The sequence below is a fragment of the Candidozyma auris genome, chromosome 2 (genome assembly GCF_003013715.1).
Source record: "Candidozyma auris chromosome 2, complete sequence".
Classification (NCBI taxonomy): domain Eukaryota; kingdom Fungi; phylum Ascomycota; class Pichiomycetes; order Serinales; family Metschnikowiaceae; genus Candidozyma; species Candidozyma auris.
This window is the reverse complement of record NC_072813.1, coordinates 30,729-54,282: the sequence shown is the minus strand read 5'-3', so window position 1 is coordinate 54,282 and position 23,554 is coordinate 30,729. Positions and strand designations below refer to the sequence as shown.

The 23,554-nt window shown below is 45.9% G+C and overlaps 9 protein-coding genes across 9 annotated transcripts; 5 read left to right on the top strand and 4 right to left on the bottom strand. All coding sequences in view use genetic code 12, as the record gives it.

Moving 5' to 3' along the window:
• Positions 1–96: 96 nt before the first annotated feature.
• CJI96_0001461 (uncharacterized protein) lies at positions 97–522 on the top strand (the record flags this gene model as incomplete). The annotated part of the gene is made up of 1 exon (XM_029032120.2): positions 97–522. One exon carries the CDS (start codon positions 97–99, stop codon positions 520–522), a length of 426 nt encoding a protein of 141 aa, XP_028892435.2.
• A 1,313-nt stretch (positions 523–1,835) lies between these two features.
• APE2 (metallo-aminopeptidase) lies at positions 1,836–4,433 on the top strand (the record flags this gene model as incomplete). The annotated part of the gene is made up of 1 exon (XM_029032119.2): positions 1,836–4,433. The coding sequence occupies one exon, from the start codon at positions 1,836–1,838 to the stop codon at positions 4,431–4,433; it is 2,598 nt and encodes an 865-aa protein (XP_028892434.2).
• A 16-nt stretch (positions 4,434–4,449) lies between these two features.
• On the bottom strand, positions 4,450–5,211 carry CJI96_0001459 (uncharacterized protein; the record flags this gene model as incomplete). The annotated part of the gene is made up of 1 exon (XM_029032118.2): positions 4,450–5,211. The coding sequence occupies one exon, from the start codon at positions 5,209–5,211 to the stop codon at positions 4,450–4,452; it is 762 nt and encodes a 253-aa protein (XP_028892433.2).
• Positions 5,212–5,351: 140 nt separating this feature from the next.
• CJI96_0001458 (uncharacterized protein) lies at positions 5,352–6,803 on the bottom strand (the record flags this gene model as incomplete). Its single annotated transcript, XM_029032117.2, has 1 exon — positions 5,352–6,803. The coding sequence occupies one exon, from the start codon at positions 6,801–6,803 to the stop codon at positions 5,352–5,354; it is 1,452 nt and encodes a 483-aa protein (XP_028892432.2).
• Positions 6,804–7,033: 230 nt separating this feature from the next.
• ATP1 (F1F0 ATP synthase subunit alpha) lies at positions 7,034–8,981 on the bottom strand (the record flags this gene model as incomplete). Its single annotated transcript, XM_029032116.2, has 2 exons — positions 7,034–8,596; positions 8,916–8,981. The coding sequence occupies 2 exons, from the start codon at positions 8,979–8,981 to the stop codon at positions 7,034–7,036; spliced, it is 1,629 nt and encodes a 542-aa protein (XP_028892431.2).
• A 1,343-nt stretch (positions 8,982–10,324) lies between these two features.
• Positions 10,325–11,401, top strand: CJI96_0001456 (uncharacterized protein; the record flags this gene model as incomplete). The annotated part of the gene is made up of 1 exon (XM_029032115.2): positions 10,325–11,401. The coding sequence occupies one exon, from the start codon at positions 10,325–10,327 to the stop codon at positions 11,399–11,401; it is 1,077 nt and encodes a 358-aa protein (XP_028892430.2).
• Positions 11,402–14,114: 2,713 nt separating this feature from the next.
• On the bottom strand, positions 14,115–17,522 carry CJI96_0001455 (putative aminophospholipid-translocating P4-type ATPase; the record flags this gene model as incomplete). The annotated part of the gene is made up of 1 exon (XM_029032114.2): positions 14,115–17,522. One exon carries the CDS (start codon positions 17,520–17,522, stop codon positions 14,115–14,117), a length of 3,408 nt encoding a protein of 1,135 aa, XP_028892429.1.
• Positions 17,523–18,338: 816 nt separating this feature from the next.
• CJI96_0001454 (triacylglycerol lipase) lies at positions 18,339–20,234 on the top strand (the record flags this gene model as incomplete). The annotated part of the gene is made up of 1 exon (XM_029032113.2): positions 18,339–20,234. One exon carries the CDS (start codon positions 18,339–18,341, stop codon positions 20,232–20,234), a length of 1,896 nt encoding a protein of 631 aa, XP_028892428.1.
• Positions 20,235–20,397: 163 nt separating this feature from the next.
• On the top strand, positions 20,398–23,208 carry SYG1 (Syg1p; the record flags this gene model as incomplete). The annotated part of the gene is made up of 1 exon (XM_029032112.2): positions 20,398–23,208. The coding sequence occupies one exon, from the start codon at positions 20,398–20,400 to the stop codon at positions 23,206–23,208; it is 2,811 nt and encodes a 936-aa protein (XP_028892427.2).
• Positions 23,209–23,554: the final 346 nt, after the last annotated feature.

The following is a 23,554-nucleotide window of genomic DNA, read 5'->3' as shown; positions in this document are numbered from 1 at the left end:
CGTGAGTTTCGGTGATGAGGAATTCCCCGTCTAGTGGAATGCATGGAACGTAGATCCACAATTAGAATATACACATCCCTCAACCACAACGTAAAAATGTCTCTTTCAGTTCCTGACTGGCTTGAAAAGTACTCAGGCCCAAAAAACGAGCCTTCCCGCACCTCAAGAGAAGAGGTATTCAAATTGCTTCAAGAAGGTGATGAGACGCTCATTCTCGACTTGAGAAACGACAGAGAACCGGGCTACATCACCCACTCCATCCACATTCCAGCTACGGAAATCTGTGGGTACGAAGAGATCAAGGAGAAGGTCTTGGTGCCAATTGCACAACAATTCCCCAAAACCAGGCTCATTGTAGTCCACTGCAACAGTTCGGGCAGAAGAGCCAGCAAAGTCGGAGGTTGGCTTGAAGACTACTCGAGAGAGCACAACACTGCCGTTAAGGTCACCATTTTGCATGAAGGAATCAAAGGATGGCTAGCCGCTGGGGCTCCCTTTGACTCTCTTGTGACGAAGGTTTAAATGGGAAGTTTAGTTAAGGAGTGTAATTGATGTTTCATTTACGAAAAACGTGTAGAGACCGGTATGTACATCATGGGTGTGACACTGTCCGCTGAGTCTCTGTGTAACTATGAGGTGTGCTGTTGTGAGGATACATAACCACAATATATCCACATGCGTATATATAAGGAAAATAAGGGCCAAAATATTTATCAGACGGATAGTTTACATTAGAAAACAAACCTCGCACGAGATCTTGATTGGGTTTACCGTCCAGGGCGTTCTATAATTCAAAATGAGCATCACCTGAATAATGAAGCGTCACCAGGGACAAGATGGAGTTCCCGTCTTCTCTATTCAATGGTCTTTTCATATAATTAACAGGGGACTAGCGGCGTGACAACAAACACATTGAGTATTCAGGCGTTCGTCTTACTGGATGTACATTTCCGTTCAGCTAGGTCTTCGCTTCGCTGTCATGGCTAGAGCCGTTTCTAGGTGGCAGCTTTTCGCAGCCATTCACCTTCGAGGCATGGAACAAGAATAAGACACAGCGGACAATCGTTTGGTAAATTAGCGAGCCACTGGAAGTACCCGCCAATAACCGAGCTGAAACTGTCTATTGCAACCAAACAAATTCCACCTTCAATGCTGCTGCCACGGCATCTCTATCCTGTCAAGAAAGAGCCCAATCATAGAATATCGCCGTGGAGCCGTTCGCGATGGAACGCAGGCCAGAGGCTACCAGCGGCTAAAAAAATCGAACCGAAAAAGATGGAAAGAGGGAGTTCAAAGACAAAAGAGACTAAATTCTGATAAGAAGGCGTTCAATTAATAAGCCTCAATAGCTTCATCGAGACGACGTTCAACAATTTCCACAGGCGTCGCTTTCCCTCGATCTGCTGCCTCCTCGCTGCCTCCTCGCTGCCTCCTCGCTACCTCCTCGCTGCCTCCTCGCTACCTCCAGCGTCTGGCGCCCTCGCCAGCGCGAACTTCACTGAAGCTTCTGTCTCTGCTCACTGGACCAAATCGCTGCCTGACCCATTCCACCAGCACCAGTACCTTCCCAATTTCTCCAGACTGAATCTCATAAAACTTCACAACCTAAGCTCATGTTTTGTCGCCTTTCCAGAGCCAATTTGAGCTTCTCCCTTCCGCCGCCTCGACACTTTTCCCTGCTTTCTTCACTCACGGCCGCTGGGGCAGGTGGCTCGCGGTGGGCCTCTCGCACTACGGTACGGCACACCCTGGCCCCCAAATGGGTGCAACGCAAACCGTCTCCGTGCTCCTATAACTATCAGTCCCTCCGCCATTGCTCCTCCAGAAATTCAAGCATGTGCTCCACCACACCCCAAAGAGAAGTTTTGCCCACCAATGTGAAGCCATTGCGCTACGACTTGACGTTGGAGCCATTGTTTGACACCTTCACCTTCAAGGGCGACTTGACCATCGATTTGCAAGTCAATGATAAGTCTGACACCGTCACTCTCAACTCGTTGGAGATAGAGGTGCAATCTGCAGACGTCAATGGAGAGGCTGTCAAGTCGACCTCGTTTGATGAAGATAAACAAACTGTTTCTTTCGCTTTGGCTCTGCTTTTGGAGCCAGGTGCTTCTGCCAAGTTGCACATTGTTTTCACCGGTATCTTGAACGATAAGATGGCTGGTTTCTACAGATCTTCGTACACGGACGACAAGGGTGAAACCAGGTACTTGGCCACGACGCAGATGGAACCCACCGACTGTAGAAGGGCGTTCCCCTCGTTTGACGAACCAGCCTTGAAGGCCAACTTTGACATTTCTTTGATCTCGGCTAAAAATTTGGTCCACTTGTCCAACATGGACGTTAAGGAGGTTGTGGAGTTGGATGGCAACATGAAGAAGACCGTGTTCAACACTACTCCCTTGATGTCCACGTACTTGGTGGCCTTCATCGTGGGTGACTTGAAGTACGTCGAGAACAACGATTACGAGAAACCCATTAAGGTGTGGGCCACCCCAGGCTCGGAGCACTTGGGCCAGTACTCTGCTGACATTGCGGCGAAGACGTTGGCTTTCTTTGACAAGAAGTTCGATATCCCATACCCCTTGCCCAAGTTGGACATGGTGGCCATCCACGACTTCAGCGCTGGTGCCATGGAGAACTTTGGCCTTATCACTTACAGAACTGTTGATTTACTTTTGGACCCAAAAAACACCAACGTTAACACCATGCAAAGAGTCACTGAAGTGGTAATGCACGAGTTGGCTCACCAGTGGTTCGGTAACTTGGTAACCATGGACTTCTGGGACGGCTTGTGGCTCAACGAAGGTTTCGCTACCTGGATGTCCTGGTACGCTTGCGACTCCTTGTATCCCGACTGGAAAGTGTGGGAATCCTACGTCGCTGATTCTCTCCAGCACGCTTTGACCTTGGATGCATTGAGGTCCTCTCACCCAATTGAGGTTCCAGTTAAGCGTGCCGATGAGATCAATCAAATTTTCGATGCCATCTCTTACTCGAAGGGTTCGTCTTTGTTAAAGATGATTTCTCGTTGGTTGGGTGAGGATGTGTTCGTCAAGGGCGTTTCAAACTATTTGAAGAAGCACAAGTGGGGCAACACCAAGACCTCGGACTTGTGGGAGGCTTTAAGTGATGTCAGCGGAAAAGATGTGGTCAAAGTCATGGATATCTGGACCAAGCACGTTGGCTTCCCAATCGTCCATGTCCAAGAGAGCGGCAATGGCGAGTTGACTCTTACTCAGAACAGATTTCTTGCCACTGCTGATGTCAAGCCTGAGGAAGACGAGGTGTTGTACCCCGTTTTCTTGGGCTTGAAGACCTCCAAGGGTACCGATGAAGCTGCTGTGTTGGAGACTAGATCCAAGAAGATCAAGCTTGACACTACTGATGATTTCTACAAGGTCAACGGTGACCAATCTGGTATTTACCGTACTGCCTACACTCCCGACCGTTGGGTGAAGTTGGGTGATGCTGGTGTTTCCGGTAAGTTGACTGTGGAGGACCGTATTGGTTTAGTGGCAGATGCTTCATCTTTGGCATCTTCTGGTTTCATCAGCACTACTGCCCTTTTGGACTTGGTCAAGTCCTGGTCTAACGAGGCTAACTATGTCGTCTGGGACCAGATTTTGACTTCCACTGCTCAAATTAGAGCCGCCATGATCTTCGAAGATGAGTCTGTCAAGGAAGCTCTCAACATTTTTGTTGCTGACTTGATTTCCAAGAAGCTTAAGGAAGTTGGTTACGAGTTTTCTGAGTCTGATTCCTTCGCTGATCAGCAATTAAAGTCCTCCTTGTTTGGTGCCGCTGCTACCACTGGTCACAAGGAGGTTGTTGAGTACTCTCTTCAAGCGTTCCAGAAGTTTGTCGATGGTGACGAGAAGGCAATTCACCCCAACTTGAGAAGCGCCATTTTCAACACTGTTGCCAAGCTCGGTGATGAAAAGGCCTTTGACCAGCTCTACCACATCTACACCAACCCACTGTCTGTAGAGGAGAAAATCGCTGCTTTGAGAGCTTTTGGTAGATTCAACGATGATGCTATCCTCGACAAGGTTTCCAGCTTGTTGTTGAAGACCGATATCATCAAGGCTCAGGACATCTACATCCCAATGCAAGGTATGAGAGCCCACAGGAAGGGTATCGAACGTTTGTGGAAGTGGTTCACCGAGAATTGGGATGAAATCTACAAGTTGTTGCCACCGGGACTTTCCATGTTAGGTTCTGTGGTGACGCTTGCTTCATCTGGCTTCACCAAAGTTGAGCAGAAGCTGCAAGTAGCTCAATTCTTTGAGGGCAAGAACACTAAGGGTTTCGATCAGAGCTTGGCCCAGTCTCTTGACCTCATCACAGCCAAGGCCAACTGGGCCACACGTGATGGCGACGTGATTGCCCAGTGGCTAAAAAAGAATGACTACACTGCCAAGCTCTAATTCTATCGAAATTTAATTACTTTTTAGGGTATATAGTTCTGCGCAAGAATGCAAGATAAAAGTCTCTTGTGGCCACAATCCCTTCCTCTAAGGGCGAATTGCTGGCATTGGTCTCAATAAGTAAATCGGGTATATCATGTCTCTCGAATCCACAGTACTTTGAGTAGTATGGAACCAAGTCATGATCACGAATCACTGAAGCGTGAAGCTGTACTTTGGAGACAGATGAGTAATCAAACAAGGGCGTTTTTGGATTTTCAAACATCATATTGATGACAAAGTCTAATAGTTTGGGCGCTATGCCACGAAGAAAAGAAGTGAAGGCTGTCATCTCGTACTCCACCACCGAGGGGGACTTTACAGGCCGATCGTAGGTTTTGAAACCTACGGTTGCCAAAATCCTGCTTTCTATCGTCTTGTCTATAACAAAGTCTGCGTCGGCCTGTGTCACCTTGACTGTTTCTTGGGTGAGTTCCCCAAAACGGCTGAATTCTTCTTGCGAAAGATATGGAGTCGTGCTGAAATCTCGAGGGAATTGCTTCCAACCCGCAACTGGGTTTCCAAGCAACAAAGTCAAAAAGACATCCTTTTCATCAGAAAACTGGAGATCTTCAGGGAAGTTTTGGGCATCTTTGATTCTTCTTGTCTTGATAATTCCGTACTTATCTTTGGGTCGGTCATAGGCGGTATTAACGATTTCGGCCAAAGTGTCGAACTTGCCCTTATAGACTTTAGTGAAGAACCAGCTCTTGGGTAGAATCACCAAGTCATAGGCCATACTTTAGGAAATATCTGTAAAGCTTCCAATGGTATCTATATACGGTTGTAGTCGCTAGGCATAAGCGAGCCGCTAAGAGCTCCCTGTGTGCCAGAAACTTGCGCCAGATCAGATTGTGTATATTTCCGCTCTTGAAAAAACTAGAGCCCCTCACCTAAATGCATGAAACGAAGAATCACGATGAACTGGTGCATCTCAAATGCGTAGTTTTGTCTGAACTTCTGTATGTGCTTCCATCTTTTCATGTTGATGGTCTTTGGGTCTCGTCTGATCCGGTCCCACAAGTGATACCCGCCAATTGACGCCATGACGTCCTTCTGAGAGATGCCTATATTTTCAAGCAATACAGGCTTCTTTTCCCTCCACTGAAGATTTGATATCCAAATGATAATATGCCCCAAGTAAGAGAACACAGTGTAGTCAAAGTTGTTTTTATGGACTTGTCTGTTCGACTCGGTTAATGAGGTTTTCGTGTGCTCAAGCAGGAGTTCTCTGATACCACTCAATCTGTCCATGAGTTTCGGGTGCTTTTTGCTGATATCCTGAAACCCATGAGACTCTCGTAAAGCAACATGGACACAAAGTTCCGTGAATGGCTCCCGAAACCTGGTCTCTTTTAGGAAACCGTCGCTTTCTCTTTGCACAAACTCAAGAACGTTACGGCACATTCTCAGCATGCTAGGCACAGACAAAATGGTTTTGAACTTAACGTCCGTCTTTTTCATGGCCATGATCTGCGTAGGCGAAAGACCAATGATGGTGCTTACGGGCTCCTTCTCTGGTAGAATGGTCGAAGAAACCTGGGCAGGAGAGATTTTTCTAGGTGCCTGCTGCTCTCTTTGTCTTGCAGGAGGCGGTGACGCCAGACTGGCTGCCAGATTTGCTTCAGTATCATCTTTTGCTGACTTTTTCCGCTTGGCCCTTCTGTTTTTCCGCTTCTTCATTGATGCTGACTCTTCTCCATTACTCTCGATGGAGCCTGGAAGTTCTGTGATTTCAATGTTTCTCGGGCTTCTTTTGTCGTCCAATCCACTCTCTTTAGTTTTACAGTTTTTCTTTTCACCGGCACTGTCTTCCTTCTGATCATCATTAACAGTTTTGTTCTCTGCCTCTACCGAGGAGGACTTCTTGGAAGGTGTTTCACTGGTTGCCTGACTAATGTTTACCTCATCAATTGGAGACCCATTTTCCATCCGTTGCTCACTTTTGCTCTTTTTGATATTTTTCTCTTCTTCGCACGCGTCATTACTTTCTGTCTCCTCTTCATCACTAGAGAACACAATATCATTTATATCTTTCGTGATCTCCTCTAACCTCGTTCGTAGAGTTCGATATTTGATGTGCAGCCGAGTTTCATCTTTTTCTTTAATCAATTTCATCGCCTTTCTTTTCGCCAGCTTCGGAAGTTGGGCAGATTTTGGTGGACTTGTGAGAAGACACTGTAGATCAGTCTCAAATTGAGCATCTTCTGATGAAACTCCACTTTGAAGCTCATCGTAGTCGTACAGCTCAACTATAAACTCTGCTGACCTTTCGCCGTGTCCCTCTTCACTACTCAAATCGAGGCGCTTTTGTTTAGTTTTGCTGACCATGAGAAAGAATCATTGATATGTGGAGTTAGAGATACTCACTATGTATTTCGGTTCTGCACACGCAGCGTAAAACAAGCAGAGTAAGTAACATAGAGAAGAGAGATCAGGTATATCGAGTACTTTGTGATTGAATATATATCATCGTAAAGCTTTTCATTTGTGAGATTTATAAATTTGTATCTTTTTCACGTCACCACGTTTCATGTCTAGCCAGGGAAAAGAGGTGTTGCTTAGAAAGAAGAAACGAAGCTCTCGGTAGCCTTCTTCAAGGACTCCAAGTCGTCCTTGGACAATTCACCCTTCTCCTTGATGGCATTGAGAATCTCTGGGTGGTTGCTCTTCAAGTTGGACAAGAAAGCCTCCTCAAACTCACCGACTCTGGAAACCTCAATGTTGTCCAAGTAACCGTTAACACCAGCGTAAATGATAGGGACCTGCTCCTCTGCACCCATTGGGCTGTACTGCTTCTGCTTCAAGATCTGAGTCAATCTCTCACCTCTGTTCAAGGTCTGCTTGGTGGAAGCATCCAAGTCAGAACCGAATTGGGCGAAAGCAGCGACTTCTCTGTACTGAGCCAAGAACAATTTCAAAGAACCAGCAACTTGTTTCATGGCCTTCACCTGCGCGGCGGAACCGACACGGGACACGGACAAACCGACGTTAATAGCTGGTCTGATACCCTTGTAGAACAATTCAGCCTCCAAGAAAATCTGACCATCAGTAATAGAAATGACGTTGGTTGGAATGTAAGCAGAGACATCACCACCCTGAGTCTCAATGATTGGCAAAGCGGTCAAAGAACCAGCACCATAGGCCTCGGACATCTTGGCGGCTCTCTCCAACAAACGGGAGTGCAAGTAGAAAACATCACCAGGGTAAGCCTCTCTTCCTGGAGGACGTCTCAACAACAAGGACAATTGACGGTAAGCAACAGCCTGCTTGGACAAGTCATCGTAGATGATCAAAGCGTGTCTGCCGTTGTCTCTGAACCACTCACCAATGGTACAACCGGTGAAAGGAGCAATGTATTGCAAAGGAGCAGCCTCAGAAGCAGTGGCGGCAACAATGATGGAGTACTTCAAAGCGTCTCTCTCCTCCAAGGTCTTGACCAACTGGGCAACGGTGGATCTCTTCTGACCGACGGCAACGTAGACACAGTACAACTTCTTCTTCTCGTCGTTACCAGAATTCCACTTCTTCTGGTTCAAGATGGTGTCCAAGGCGACGGCGGTCTTACCGGTCTGACGGTCACCGATAATCAATTCTCTCTGACCTCTACCAATTGGCACCAAGGCGTCAACAGACTTCATACCAGTCTGCATTGGCTCGTGAACAGATCTTCTTGGCAAGATACCTGGGGCCTTGACCTCGGCCTTTCTGGTCTCCTTGTTGTTCAAAGGTCCCTTACCGTCGATTGGGTTACCCAAACCGTCAACAACACGACCCAACAACTCTGGACCGACTGGAACGTCAATAATCTTACCGGTTCTCTTGACTGGCTCGGACTCCTTGACCAAAGCATCGGAACCGAACAAGACAATACCGACCTGGCCAGCCTCCAAGTTCAAGGCCAAACCCTTGACACCAGAGAACTCAACCAACTCACCAGCCTGGACATTGTTCAAACCGAAGACACGGGCAATACCGTCACCAACAGACAAGACTCTACCGGTTTCGTTCAAGTTGGCCTCCTCAGAGACGCCCTTGATTCTCTCCTCCAAGATGGAGGAAACCTCGGTAGGGGCAGCCTTAGCAGAGGCGTAACGCACAGCAGCAGAAACAGCTGGACGGGCCTGATTGTTAGTATGATGAGAAAAGGAAATTGATGGACTTTGAGGCGAACGCTTTGAAATGGGCAGCTTTTAGTGGGATCGAGATCGAAACCACCAAGCGGATCCTGGGTGACGAAAAATTGCGAGTGCGTGCCAATCAGAAACAAGCAACGCTGTCACCAACCACGGGTCAATTGGGGCCAGCAAAGAAAGCAATTGTCCAGATTTGGCCTCGAGGAAGTCAAATCAATGAGCATTTCAACCTCGCGGCCCTCGACTATCAACAATTCTAGTCCAAGACCCAACCAGGCCTCTTCTTGAAAACTCAATTGGTACATACGACACGCATTCTAGAAACAGAGGCTGCACGGGCAGCGGTACGCAAAGCAGAACGAGCTGACAACATGGCGACTTTTATGAATCCAGACGTTTAAAAGTAAGGGGGGATAAAGTCTGTTAGTAGAAGAAAGAAAAAAAGACTTTTATGAGAGGAAATTTCTACCAGTATATATTGACCGCGAAATTCTCAACCACTTTCGGCCGGAGGTGTGCGAGGGACAGATTTGATTGGCCCTCACTTTCGGGTGCTCAGGACAGGACACGACCTGGCAAATAGTAGTGCCAGTGGCGCTGTGCAGGCGGCTGCTACCTAACGGTGGGACCAGAGGATGAAGGTGTAGGGAAATATTGTATTTTGGAGAGGCTAACTTATGTACTAGAGGATTATAGGGGATTCTTGAAGGCAATTGAGTCACGTGGCTCTTTCATGTAGCATTTCAGCGTGTTTAGGGGACGATGATTGGGTAGCTCGGTAATGGTGCTGGTTGCCAATATTTTCACAGGACGCAGAGGTACACAGATGAAGTGACATGGGCCAATTATCTGAGTGATTTCAAATCCTCTATAATTGACAGAATGACAACTTACTTGAGCAATCCTCCTAAATTCGTATAGTTGTTTATCTTTCAGGGCGTCCCCACAGTTGGCCACATGGTGCGCTCATTTGCAGCCATTTACTGTGGAGGCGAGATTCAGCTGGACGGAAGAACAAAGACTGCCATGCTCAAACGATTGTGGACTTTATTCTAGCTCCCAAACCATCAATTTATGAATGCCGCTGCTATGTTCCAAGTTGTTGGTTATCACGACTCTACTTCGTTACAAGAACCTATATCTGTGATATGTAGAAGGCCGCATATAAACACCACGAAAGTATTCTTGCACTATGAATGAGTCTCCATTTCTCATAATGGTGTTAGAGAAAAAGGTTCGCTTCAGAATCCGCATCTCTGACAACCCGACTATGGGGCTAACCGAGGTTTGCTCTTGGCTGCAAATTGCTCGCAAACGTTGTCAAGAGGCACTTGCCTTTACCTCATCAACACAAACGACAACAAGTGGATCTTTAAGCTTCTGGAAAGTTAATTTTTCTGTAAGGTGATCAGGTAGATTTTTTAATGAGGTGACGGAACTTTCCCTGTTGGGAGTTCTACCGTATGTATCAGTGCATCTCGATCTTTGGTATGATAACGAAGAGTTAAAAAGCCACACTTTCGATGTAGTTATCAAACGGAGCAAGTACGAATCAGGCAGCCTTCAAACTGTATATATCTCCCTCAGTTTTGATAAGTTGCACTGACAAGTTCTTCTGGTGGTCCTACTTACCACCCTTGACACCCGTGCACCTTCAACTCACCAAAAAAAAAAAGCTTGAAAAATCATTTGGTTTTCAAGATCCAAGCCAAAACCATGATCTCCAGAGGCCTTCTACGTGGCGTTCGGATGTACTCCACAGCTGGAGAGAACAAGGAGCTGGCTTTGTTTTTGTCGGACTTGATGAAGAGAATCGACAAGATCACGTCACAAAAGCCAAATTTGAAGCAGAACAACGAGGAAAAGAATAAGCCCACCAAGACCAGACTTTCGAAGCAAAAGGGCAAATTTCTGAATGCAAACAAAAATGCCGGAGGTGAAGCCTCGAAATCCGCAAAGCCAAGGTTTGCAAGACCAGTCCAAAAAAACGTGAAAATAAGCGTTAGCGACCATCCGTTGAGCTCCAACGTGTTCAGTCTCATGGACGAGGGCAATTTCAAGAGAAGAAGTTCTGGGGAAAGAAGAAGTGACGGTCAAAGTCGGGGTCAGAGAAGTGACCAAAAAGGAAAACAGAGGCTTGAGAGTCGTCCGCAGAAGCACACTGGCCCTAGACCCCAAGAGAGGAGCCAAGATGGCCAGGAAAGAAGACCAAGACTTCAGAACAGAAGAAACACTTCAAGAGACGCCTCCAACAAGTCCAGCAGGCCCAGGAGCTTTGTCAGTAGAGAGGCCAAGGTTGATGTTGAGGCGTCTAGTGAGGTCACATCAAAAGAAGTTGAGCCTGAGGTGCGTAAGCCTTCTATCAACGGTGACACCTTCTTCTACGGAAAGTCTGCGGCATCCTTGTTTGGCACCTCGTCTAGAGTGTCTGCTGTGGCCAAAGAAACCCTTCTCAAATCGCGTTACCCATACAAGTTGCCCAAGCTGATCATCGACAGCGTCACTCCCGGCATTCACGGCAACAAGTTCCTTTTGCAGAAGGATTGGAACTTGGACGTGAACCCCGAAGAGCTCAAGGGCAGATTGAACGAGGTTGTGAAGGGACAAACGGAGAAGTTGACCGTGGACAAGAAGAAGACGCCTCAGAATATTTTGCCTGCCATGGAGGCAGCAGCCCAGCAGTTGGTAAAGAACGGAACGTACTCGATGGCTCAGAAGAAGATGGTGTTGGACGCTGCCAGTGGCTTCACCTCCCCCAAACAGTTGCTTGAAAATGCTCACTGGTTGAAATAATAGCATGTAAATAGACGGATACATTACAACGGTCGATGAAGGCATAGTACCGTAGTGCTGCGAGACTGGGGAGTAGTTATCCTTACACCTTAATTTATGATCTCTTTTAAAAGCCACATCTTGAGGTCAATTAAGACTGAGCCCAAGTTTCCTCAAATAGAGCCATAAGTTCGTCGGAGAGAGTCGAAAAAATTTATTGATATTCGAAAAAGGTTTCTGGCTTAACTTACTAATACTTGTGGTACATTTTTGTTGTAACGAAGTAAATTGCAAAAATGTCGTCGCTTAAACGATTTCGCCCTGTTAAATTCACGCCAGTACACAAAAATTCGTTCTTAGAGTATCTCCTTGAGGTCCCAAGAACCTCTCCTCGTTTAAGCTTGCGTACGTCAAAAAAGAATTTTGCATCGTCCAGCCAGTCAGGACATTGCCCTTTGGATCGAGTTCGAATACAACTTCATCCTTCAAACCTAACAAATTTGACCCTAACTTTTCATCCTCAGGAAACTGAGACGAATCATATAGTCGTTTTGCATTTTGAGTACCTTTCACGCAATGTACCCTTTTGTCTTATATTTAGAGATCGCTGACATTTCGCTACCAGGGTAACCTGCCATCCAAATTGATGCTAGTCAATACACCAGTGGAACCCCGCACGTATAATATTTAATGAAGACTTATTTATAGTTTACAAAGATTGGTTGGTATGAATAATTGTGAGGATAAGCAGCCACACCTCTCTAATCCGGATAGATCAAGGGAAAGGCAGCCCGACAAAATGACACAAAAAAGCCGCTATTTATAAAGAATTTTAATGTACCTTAAAATTGCTTTTGTGAAGATTACTGAGATGCTTCCCTCAACTGTAAATGTTGAACGTGACACAGAATTCGATGGGGTATATGTCCGGATAAGAGAGGTGCAGCCACCACAGTAAGTCTTTATTGTGGTCAGAAGTCTAAAGTAGTATGATTTCTATTGCGGAAAGAAAAAAAAATCAGGGGCATTCGCCTATTTCGAGTCTTTTGATCGCTTGGACACACTTTGCAAAATTACAATTGTTTGCTGGTTTAGTGGTTATGCAAGTGAAGATAGCGCAATGGTGACAAAATATGACAAAATGTGACTAAATGTGACTAAATGTGACGAGAGGTTATTGTGATTATGAATTGAAAATCGGTGGTTCGCTGAAATTCAATAGAGTAGTAGCAAATCTACAAATTTATCAAGACTACTCCTGATTGATATACCTGGGGCCGTTCCTACATCGCTTTCTCTGCAATATTTATTACCTAACCTAGTTCCCATGACCGACGTGAAGAATTAAATTTTCGTGAACAACGTTCTGGCGTTAATGTGGCCCTTCATGTTCAACGAAGTGCCCCTGGTTTCCTTGTATGACCACATGAATGGCAACGTCGTCGACACCGCCAAATAGCTCAAGGTGAGAAGAGAGGTGCCTGCTTTGAGTGTGTGCATTGAGGTTGGAGCTGTAGCTGTTGAAGCGATGGATTTTGCCGAATAAGTTGTTTTTAAGCAACGAAAGGTGAGTAGTTCTGTGGGTGCTGTTGCAAAAGCGCTAATGAGTGTAGTCAAGGCGGGAACCACCCCTAGTATTTATATTCCATGTGTGGTGGAGTGCTACTGTGTGTGCGGTTATGCAAGCGCATCAATGTTGCAGAGGTGGTGCAATCTTTAATGTGGCAGAATTGGGCCACTTTTCCGGCATCCAAAGTCAGCATTTCACGCAGGAGAGCATCTGTTGGTTTTTCGCAGCCTCCTTGATCCTCAGTCAAGGCTGAATTTCGCAGCCACAGTTGCAATCACTGAGCTGGGGGGAAGGGAGGGGGGAGAAGGAATTCTTACGTGACACTTTTATGGAAGCATGTCTCTGGCAGCCCACCTCAATCGCTTAAACCTGTCTCTAACGGGCTTAATTCACATCACTCGTTTGCACTCCACTGATCAGCACTATTGCCGGCATTGTTTGTTGTTGCTGCGCACATCTTGGTAAGCGCCATTCTTGTTCGCAACAGAACCGCTCGTCGGTCTATGATTCTTGATCCATGATTCCTGGAACAGGTTTCATTGCTGACGCGGTACGCGTGTTATTTCGGGTTTTTCTGTTGCCAAAAAAACATCCAACACGCGTCCAACACGCGCCTGACCGTCACGTCTTGTTTGTTTATTCCCTCATATGGGAACCAGATCGCTCCAAAAGTCCTCACCTAACCATCTCTTGTTGTTGTTTGCTCGCTGCCAGTTTGGGTTTCATGATGATCCAGCATACAAAATGGCAAATGGCCTCCTATTGTCAAGGCTTATGTTGCGTTTCTTAGGAATGCCTGACCAAATGCCATTATTGGTCCCCTCCCTGAATGCACAGTCCTCAATAGCAAGATTGTCGTATAGGCTTTGCTTTCATATCAGAACAGATCAAGCATTCTCATCGATCCTCGCTACCTTTTCCCAACAACTGACTCCTCGTATAGCCATGTTGCGCCCGCCTCTTGTCGTTCCCTCGTTCATGCGCGGCGATGCAGCAATGCCTCTTCTTCCCTAGACCTCGCCGGATTGCATGCCATACTCCGGGTTATCGCTTTCATCTATACATGATCGGATATAATTCGTTTATCGCTTTCACAAAAGAATCATCATTCGGGGGTCTGCAGACAGGTTGGGCTTGTAAGCCCAACACAAAAGTCAAAGCACCTTAGTCCTGCTGCACCTTCGCGTACGTGGGTGGTCTGAGCTTACGGTTAACCGTTTGCGTGAGCCACACAGGGAATAAACTAACGGCCAACACGAGGGCTGTTTGCCAGTAATACGAGAAATCTGTGATGTAATCAAGATCAAGGTATTCGGTGAGGAACGGAATCAGACCAATGTAGATCAACAAGGTCACAACAATGGTCGTTACCATGGTCTTGTTCCACGTGTTGATGGTCATGCCGACCATCATGAGCTCGTTAAGGATCAATGCACCAAACGAGAGGGTTACCATAGCAAGGAATTTCTCGGTATCGAGTGACTGGAACATTTGCGATAAAACCTGTATTACACTCCCCTGATACAATGAGATAACAACCCACATGAAGAAGGTTTTGTACGATAAAGATTTCCCCAATGTGAGTTCCTTGTACAACTCGGGGTACATCTTTGTTAGTCTCTCATCAATATCTCTATCGAGGGTGAGGGAGAATACAGGAGCCATGGTGTATAGCGTACTGTAGCCAACCATAAGCCACCCTTGATACAATGCAAGGGGCTCGAATTTGGAGGAGATAGAATAGATAGCTTGCGCAACTGAAATAATGAGGCCTCTATGGATGATAAACTGCCCGAGTTTAGCCGATCTTTTGTAGGAGTTACGTCCATGCCAGAGAAGAAGCTTCAGTAAGAAATGAAATTGATCAATGCTGAAATCTGCTGAAAGCGAAGCCTGCTTTCCCTCCTTCCCGACGATTCCCACTCCCACATCTGCACATTGGATCATACTCACATCATTCCCACCGTCGCCGATGCAACACACTCTCCTTCCGGTAAATTCCTTGATAGCCATGGCGATATCGGCCTTCTGCTGAGGGGTACAGCGGCATGCAATTACTGCCGGAAGACGTAAGACAATCTCCATAAACTCCCGACGGAAATGTTTCATGTAGAATGCAATTGACTCTCCGTCAATCAAAAGACAGGAGTTGAAGTTGTTAATGAGGTAATCGAGCAGGCTCATGGCTGTCTCTGCAATATGTACCTTTGTGATTTGATGCACATACTGACCCCTGGCGATAAGCTTGGCACTAATAGCCACGCACTTCGCTGTTTCCACCTTATCTCCTGTCAACATCCATATTTTGATTCCGGCATTTCTCAAAAGCTCTATAGAGGTCTTTACATCCTTTTGAAGTTTATCCTCAACACCGGTTATTCCAAGCAATTCGACGTCTGTCTCGAGATACTTGCTGACGACACGCTGCATTTGAGCATCTCTCGACGTCATTGAAAGAGAAGCCTCTTCGTAATCCTTACTAAAAAGTTGAAACAATCCCGCATTTAATCTCTTGCGGCCAATCACAAGGGTACGCAAGCCATCACGAGCCATGTTAGAGATCTCCTCATCGAGCCAATCAGTAGTCATGACAATGTTCGCCATTACAGTGTCAGCTCCCTTTTCCATGAATGTGATTTCATCACGCTCAATGTCTTTAACAATGATACCCATTCTCTTAGTATCAGAATTGAAGGGAAAATTATACAAAATCTCGAACTTCAATTCTTTGCCGGTTGCAAGATGAAGCAAGGAGATGTTGCTTCTGTCACGCTTAAACAAGCGGAGTCCAACTTGCTCACAAAATCTCACAATTGCAATCTCATCCGGAGACGCAGCCTGATAAGAGAGCTGGCCATCTTCCTCAGTAGGAGTGACATTGTGACATAAGGCTAGAACCAATGCAAGATCACAAACTTTAGTCGTCATATCCTTCCTTTTAGCAGCAAAGCTACCAGAATCCTCCTGGAAGAGCAATTTGCTTATATAGTCTGCGACAATATCAAAAGTATCACCAGCGTAGCAAATTGAACCAAGGTGAAGCTTCTTCATTTCCATATCATTTTGCGTCAAAGTTCCGGTTTTGTCACTTAATAAGTATTCTATGCGGCCCAAATCCTCCGGGATTGTGGATGTACGAACGATGGTGTTAGGGATTTCCTGATCTTTCTGAATATGTGAAGCGTAAACTGATTTGGCTAAGTCAAGGTTGACACGAAGCGAAACCGGTATGATGGTTGAGAATAAGATCAAAAAGCGAAGAATATCGATGTACCATGTCTTTTTCAATGGAAAGCCATGTGCCATGACAAGTATGACAGATAAAAGAAACACCGTGACACATAGTATTTTAGAAAGACTGTTGATCTCCAACTCTAAAAGCCCGGTCTTGACACCTGACATAGTAGTGTTCATCAGCTGACGAGTTTCAACTCCAGTGTAAATAACGATACCTATGGCGGTGCCAGATGCAAGGACAGTGTTGGCCCACAACGTTTGGTCAATCGTGAGAGGGACAGACTTGTTGTTGGACGAGCCCTGATGATAAATAAGCTTCCCGTTGAAGTGGTGAATAGACTTGGTTGGTTTGTCAACGATAAGCGAAACATGATTAATGAGGGTGTTGATATCGTCAACGGAGTCGGTCAAGTTGCATGCCACCCTGAGCTTCCAGTCAGTCTCGCCGTCCAACTGATCGGTCTTTATGAAAGCTTCACCGTTTGCATCAGAAGACTGGAGCAAAATCATGTCGGCGGGAATCCTGCGATCCTTATGAAGTCTCACCAAGTCGCCAACCTTCAAATTCTTCGACTGGACCATCGAGACATCCTGTGTAATTGGAGACTGACGATTGAGTACCTCGTAGCGCTCGTTATTCTGCTCTGAGTCCCTTTTACGCCTTGCTATATCGTCTCCAGCCTCTTTCATCATGGTGACGGTAAGGACAAATGCAAGTGGGACAATGTACGACGACAAATAGCCGATTCGTAGTTGAGGAATAATTTGAGATAATGCAACAAGCAAGAAGTACAAGTTGAAGAAGAACTTGAACTGTTCGTATAGAATAAGTGGGATGAATGTAATGGGATTATATTTAGCGTTGGAAATGGCGTTTGAGGGGAACTTCTTCGAGGAGTTCCGGGGAGAAACGTAGCGCTCTGAGCCTAGGTCGGACTCAGGATCGGGGTTGTTCACTAGAGATCTGTCTGTGATCTCTCTCGACACCTCCTCCTTGATAGTTCTGAAGAGCCCTAGAGCTCGACGCATCAATCCCCCTCTACTATGCGAGGCAACTGTAGGTGAGGACGGAAGCAGCATCGTGCTATCGTGGCCCGTCATAAGAGGAAGCGAATCGTTATCATCATCGTGTTCCGCTGACCCTTGTGGGTTGAGTGTTGACATGGGAATCGCTATAGACCCTTGTGATCCTTCTCGAGATTGGGGCTTGTAATCAAAGAAATTGTTGGTGGCTGATTTGATCGCTCTATCCAAGGAGTTTTCAAAGTCGTCCATCGAGTCATGTAGGCTTGGCGACCCGAGGCGGCCGGATGTGGGCCAGGGGTTTTCGCTCATGGTGGCCTAATATTAGGTTGGTGATGAAGAGTGTAAGCGTAGTATGTAACAGTGTTGATTCGCGTACTTATGTGACGGAGAAACGTAAGTGTAGACGAAAGTTGACAGTGATTGATAAGTGAAAGAAAATAGTTGAAAATAAAATGAAACTCTCCTTCAATATGCTGATTGATCTTCAGAATATTATCTCTTTGGATTGGTGAAATCGGCGGTTGAGCCTACGATGGTTGGACTGAAGCGCCTACAAATGTGGTACTAGAGTATATTCTGCAAAGTGACTACGAAATCCCAGATGAAGTATTAGAGAGTCTTGAATCTAAGAAGAATTGATCTTTCCCTATCACACATGAGGCTTATGTATTGCGAACCTGATCGTAATTCACTTCGGCATGTTACCCTGAAAAGCATCACTACAGATAGTCCCCTCTCAAGATTACCACCATAGAGACCCCGATCCTTATGTGGGACCATTGGAGAAATTTCGAATAAAACTCGTCATACTTCGAATTATGTCGATCTTCTTGTTCCTCTATGTTGAATTTGGTAGACCTGTTGTCGCCCTGAACTATGACGTAAGCCACAGTGACGAGGTATCGACGACAATAATAACAATATTTCTAAACAGATCTCAATTTTATGTGAAGCGGATTGCCCAATGCTACTTGAAGACCACTCCTAACTTTCTTGAAAACCACTCTCGTTCGATTTCTCCAAAGTCTAGTCCATTTTGCAGCCGTTGGTGACGACCTGTATAAGTTGTGACTACTTATCTCATTTATCACTCAGCACAAGCACCACTCAGCCACTTCACCCAAAATGCTGTCTGGCGATGAGGAAAGTGACATTTCTCTCCAGCAACCGACTGAGGCCTCTGAGTCTCAATTGTCGAAGTTGTCCGCTGCCCAGATCGCCGCCACTCAATCGTTCTGGAAGAGAACGTGGTGCTATATTCGCTTAGCGATCTTTCGCCAGCCCAATAAGCTCGAGCAGTTCATTCTCGAGAATGAGCCCAGTGACTGTGCTTTCGTTGCTAAGTACGGTATTACCATTTGCTTAGATTTGTCAGAGGAGCCACGTGTGTCTGTAAATAAGCTCTACCTTCACAGCATTCATGCGCCCCATCCCTTGACCAATTTTGCCAAAGACGAGCCTTTGGCGCCTGGAATTGTACAAGAAGTCAGTGAGTCGCCTGTCATTGTATTTGTTCATGGCTTGGGTGGTCAAATGTCTCAATTTGAGCCTTTGATGGCTTTACTTTCGCAGTGCCTGGAGATAATATCGCTAGACTTGCCAGGGTTTGGCAATTCCAAGTACAAGTTCAAAAGTAACTTTAAAATCGTCAGCGAGATTTCCGAGCAAGAAAAGCTCGACATCTCCTCGAGCATCCAGGCCATGCTGTGGGCAGATTTCTCCACGGATAGTCTTGTGAGGATTCTCAGGCAGTTCATCAAACAGGTGGTCCCACCAGAGAAGAAGGTCATTCTTGTAGGCCATTCAATGGGTACTCATTTGATAACGCGGCTCGCCAATATCTTAGAGGCCGGGAAAGTGGAAGCATTGGTGATGCTATCACCTCCTCCACTACTCGATGACGTCAGACATAAGGACCCGCCGAAGAAGTCTTTCAGTTTCATGAGCTACTTCATGAGATTCGCGTGGTTGTTTAATTTGTTTAGGGTGTGGGACAGACTCCCTGGCTTGATAAGCAAAAGTGTCTACAGACAGTTGCCACATCAGAGCAGCTTACATCAGCGGGCTCGTCAGTTCAGGTGGAATCTTGACATCGAGACCAATATATTATTGCGCTATATCAGCGGATTCAAACGTGCCACGTACCTGGAATTGGTGAATGCCATCTCCAGACTCAACAACAACATGAAGGACCCCAAAACTTACGAGAAGGTTTTACTTGTAGGAGGGGCAGACGACCATGTGACATCAGTGAAGATTATTCGTGATATGGGTGATTTCCTTCTTGACTACTGGCAAAAAAAAGTCTTCAACATAGTAGAGGTGAAGAATGCTGGCCATTCGTTACTTCTTTCAAAGCCTGAATTCATCAGTGGGCTTGTGCTTAACCATTTTGAGCTGCATCTCCCCGAGCGCTTACATTTGCTGCCTGCTTGGGTGCTCAAGCTCAAGGCAGAAATCTCAGGGGACAAATGGGGACTTAAGAATGAGCTCAAATGGCTGAAAACACAAGCTATATCCCATAACATCTTTCGGAGAAATGGCAAGGAATATGCAAAGCTACTTGGAATGAAAACTCTTCGAGAAGGCGATCCAAACCACTCCCCACTGGTGGTCGAAAGTAAATTTTATGGAGACAACAACGGCACTGATATCAAGGGAAAACTCATCGCCATAGTTGACATTTCAGCAGACATTCCGCCATACAGCCCGAAAACGTTCAAAAACATTCGCTACTACAAATGTGCTACTGTCTCAAAAGTGGTGCCCGACCACGTGGCTATCAGGCGTTTCATCCAACTCATTGACGATGTTCTTGGATCAACGAGCGAACCCGACCCGCTAGTAGCCGTGCATTGTCACTATGGATTCAACCGCACGGGTTTTTTTATTTGCTGCTACTTGGTTGAGCGTTGTGGATGGTCGGTGAGAGAAGCTGTTGAAGGCTACCAGGCTGCGAAACCGCCAGGAATTAAGCACCCGCACTTTGTGGATGCTCTATATGTGAGGTACGAGCGATAGGAAAAAAAAGAGACGATGACGGTTTGCAACCAATTTAGTGGAGTGCATACAACGGGTGATGTGGGTCCTGAGACTTTTTGGGTGGTGCGGCACTATCGAGCCAGAATATTAGGTCCTAGATTGATAAGAGATTTATAGACTCCAACCGTCGTCTACTGCCACCATGAAATTCGGTGAGTCCCTCAGTGAAGGCTTGGTTCCAGAGTGGAAAGAGCAGTATGTTGACTACAAGGCAGGAAAGAAGCTCATACACAAGGCAGCTGCTAGTCGACAGGCGTACGAGGAAGTCAAGACAACCGACACGACGCCATTGCTTCAATCTGCTAATGAACCTCCCTATGTCCCACAAGTGGCACCTCTTCCTCCAGCTGCAAACCTGGGTAAAGGCGACGAGTCTCTGCGGCGAAAGGCGTCGATTTTCAACTTCTCCAGCAAGTCCAACAGGGACAAAAAGGAGCAGTTCAACGAAGATAAGACGCATTTTTACAAGTGGCTCGAGGATGAGTTGGATAAAGTAGATTCGTTTTATAAGCTGAAAGAAAAGGAAGTTTATGAGAGGTTTCTTATTCTCGAGGATCAGTTTTTTCATCTTAAGGACCACAGGAGCCACATGCAAAAACGTGTCTTATCGGCGACAACGTCCAAACTCCCTGTAAATGCAACAGTTGATGGTCTCACGTTCAAGTTCAGAGCCATGGTGCTGCGTCTCCAGAAGTACGAGTTCCCAACTCTTCCCTCCACGGCTTTCCTCGACAAGTGGAGAGCCAGCAAACTGTCCAACAACGGCATTCGCCTTGAGGATAGGGACAAGAAAGAGGAATACGATCCAAATTATATAGAAAACCAAATCAGGAATGGTAATCTAGAATACCTTGAGTCTGACTACGACGATGAGCTGATAAATCCTTCTGAGGATGAGAGGATGCCTCAAGTGCAAGAACCCACGCCGGCTCAGGTCAAGCAGACAAAGAAAAGAGACTACACGAAAAAGAAGAGCTTTGGGGTGCCATATCTATATGCAAAGAGACAGCTCAAAGGTGCTCTTGTTGAGCATTATAGGCTTATTGCCTTGCTCAAATCGTATAAAACTATGAATAGGACAGCGTTCCGCAAAATCACAAAGAAGTTTGATAAGGCTGTGGGAAGCAGCATGTGCAACGATTTCATCAAGAGAATTGACAAGCAGTCGTACTTCCTTACGAGCGGTATCCTTGATAAGATTCTGAACCGTGTGGAAGATTTGTTCATGACTTACTTTGATAACGAGCATCAGGATAAGAAGCATGGTTTAGAAAAGCTCAAGAGCACCACTTACGCATACAACAATGCCCAAATGAGGCAGCCACTGTACTACTTCAGTACTTTTGCAGCAGGAATGTTCTTGGGCATTGGACTTCCACTATTTATTATTGGCTTGGTTGTAGCCTTGGACAAGACACTCCACGGGAAGCTTTATGAAGGTCGTTTCTTGCTACAGCTTTGGGGTGGTTTTTTCCTTATTAATCTAGCATTTTTCTTCGTTGGCATCAACTACATCGTGTTCAACTACTACAAGATCAGCTACAAATTCATATTCGAATTCAATTTGTCTAATGCGTTGGACTTCAAACAGTTCTGGCTCCTACCGTCGCTAAGCTTCGCATTTTTGGGACTTTTAGGTTGGTTCTCATTCAGGGACTTCTGGCCGGACACTTTTCCTGGCAGAACATTCCCGCTTATTTATTTGGGTGTAATGCTCATCATCTTTCTCTGGCCAGGTACCTCGTTTTATGGTTCAAGCCGAAAATGGCTACAAATAGCTTTATGGAGAATCTTGTGGTCGGGATTCTACCCAGTTGAATTCAGAGACTTCTATTTGGGAGATATATTGTGTTCGTTGACTTATCCCATGGGCAATATCTCATTTTTTTTCTGTCTCTACGCTGACAAATGGAGGCACGTTTTGGGAGGTGGCAACGTACCGTCATCCACCGTGAGATGTGGCTCTGGCTACTCGCGTGTTATGGGATTTCTTCAGTCACTTCCATTAATCTTTAGATTCTTGCAATGTCTTCGCCGTTACATGGACACGGGTGATGCGTTCCCGCATTTGGCCAACATGGTGAAATATTTGGTTGGAGCAATCTACTACTGTTTGCTTAGTGTTTGGAGAATCAATCGCACTAACCAAAACAGAGCCGCTTTCATTACGTTTGCTTGCATTAACTCGATCTATACCTCCATCTGGGATATTGTTATGGACTGGTCATTGGGGCAGACAACTTCGAAAAACTTCTTGTTGCGTGATCACTTATTCTACAAAAAGAAAGGGTACTACTATGTGGCCTCGGTGGTTGATGTGCTTCTTCGTTTCCAATGGATATTCTATGCCTTTTTCTCGAGCCAAATCCAGCAACTGGCAGTGACCAGTTTCTGTATTGCTCTCGCCGAAATCTTCCGTCGTTTCATCTGGATGTTCTTCCGTATGGAAAATGAGCATTGCACAAATGTCATTCTCTTCCGGGCATCCAGAGACGCCCCCTTGCCATACATGGTGCTGGCTAAAGTTGAAAAAGCAATCAAGAGATTAGTGGACATGAAATACGATACACACAAGACTTCTGAGGACGAGTTCTCTCCAGACTCAGAAACCAGTTACAGTTCAGGTGGCCACGCAGAGCCCTCCTTGGCGAAAGCGTCAATTGCAAAAACCACAGCCCTCAGTAGACAGTCGGCTAAATCAGATCGTCCCTTTGATGAGGAGGCAAGCGAGTCTTTCAAACTTTCCCATAAGAGCCATGCGCCGTTGGGCGAGACATTGCGCAGGCGTTCCACCATTAACGCCATTCTGGATGCCTTGAACAAGGCCCACATTAAGGATTTTCAAAGGAAAACGTACTCAGTACCTATTGACGATAGTGATGAAGAAGAAGAGGATGAAGAAGATGGAAGAAAAGTTGGTCCTTCTCGAGGCCAGAACAAACAACTGCCATAGCGTTTTCTTTCTAGTTTAGGCGCTTGGCAGCGAGAGCTGCATAATGCTGCTGGAAGCGGCAGCTCCGGTGTCCTGCACATCACTGCACACTTTGAGACCGAGAAAAGTGCTCTCATCGTCACTCGAAATTGTCACACCATCGCTTTTTATTTAAGTTCACTTGTGTTATACTTACTTTGTTTTGGCCAACTTGTCGAAGCTGTATGATTGCACTTCCAGCACTTCTGTCGCAAAACCTTCGCCCATGAGCTAAATGAAGAGCTTTGACTATATTTAATCAGGTTTTTTCAGGATGTTCAAACACGGAGTAACCGAACTCGTGTGCTCGCTTATTGCTTGCTTAAAC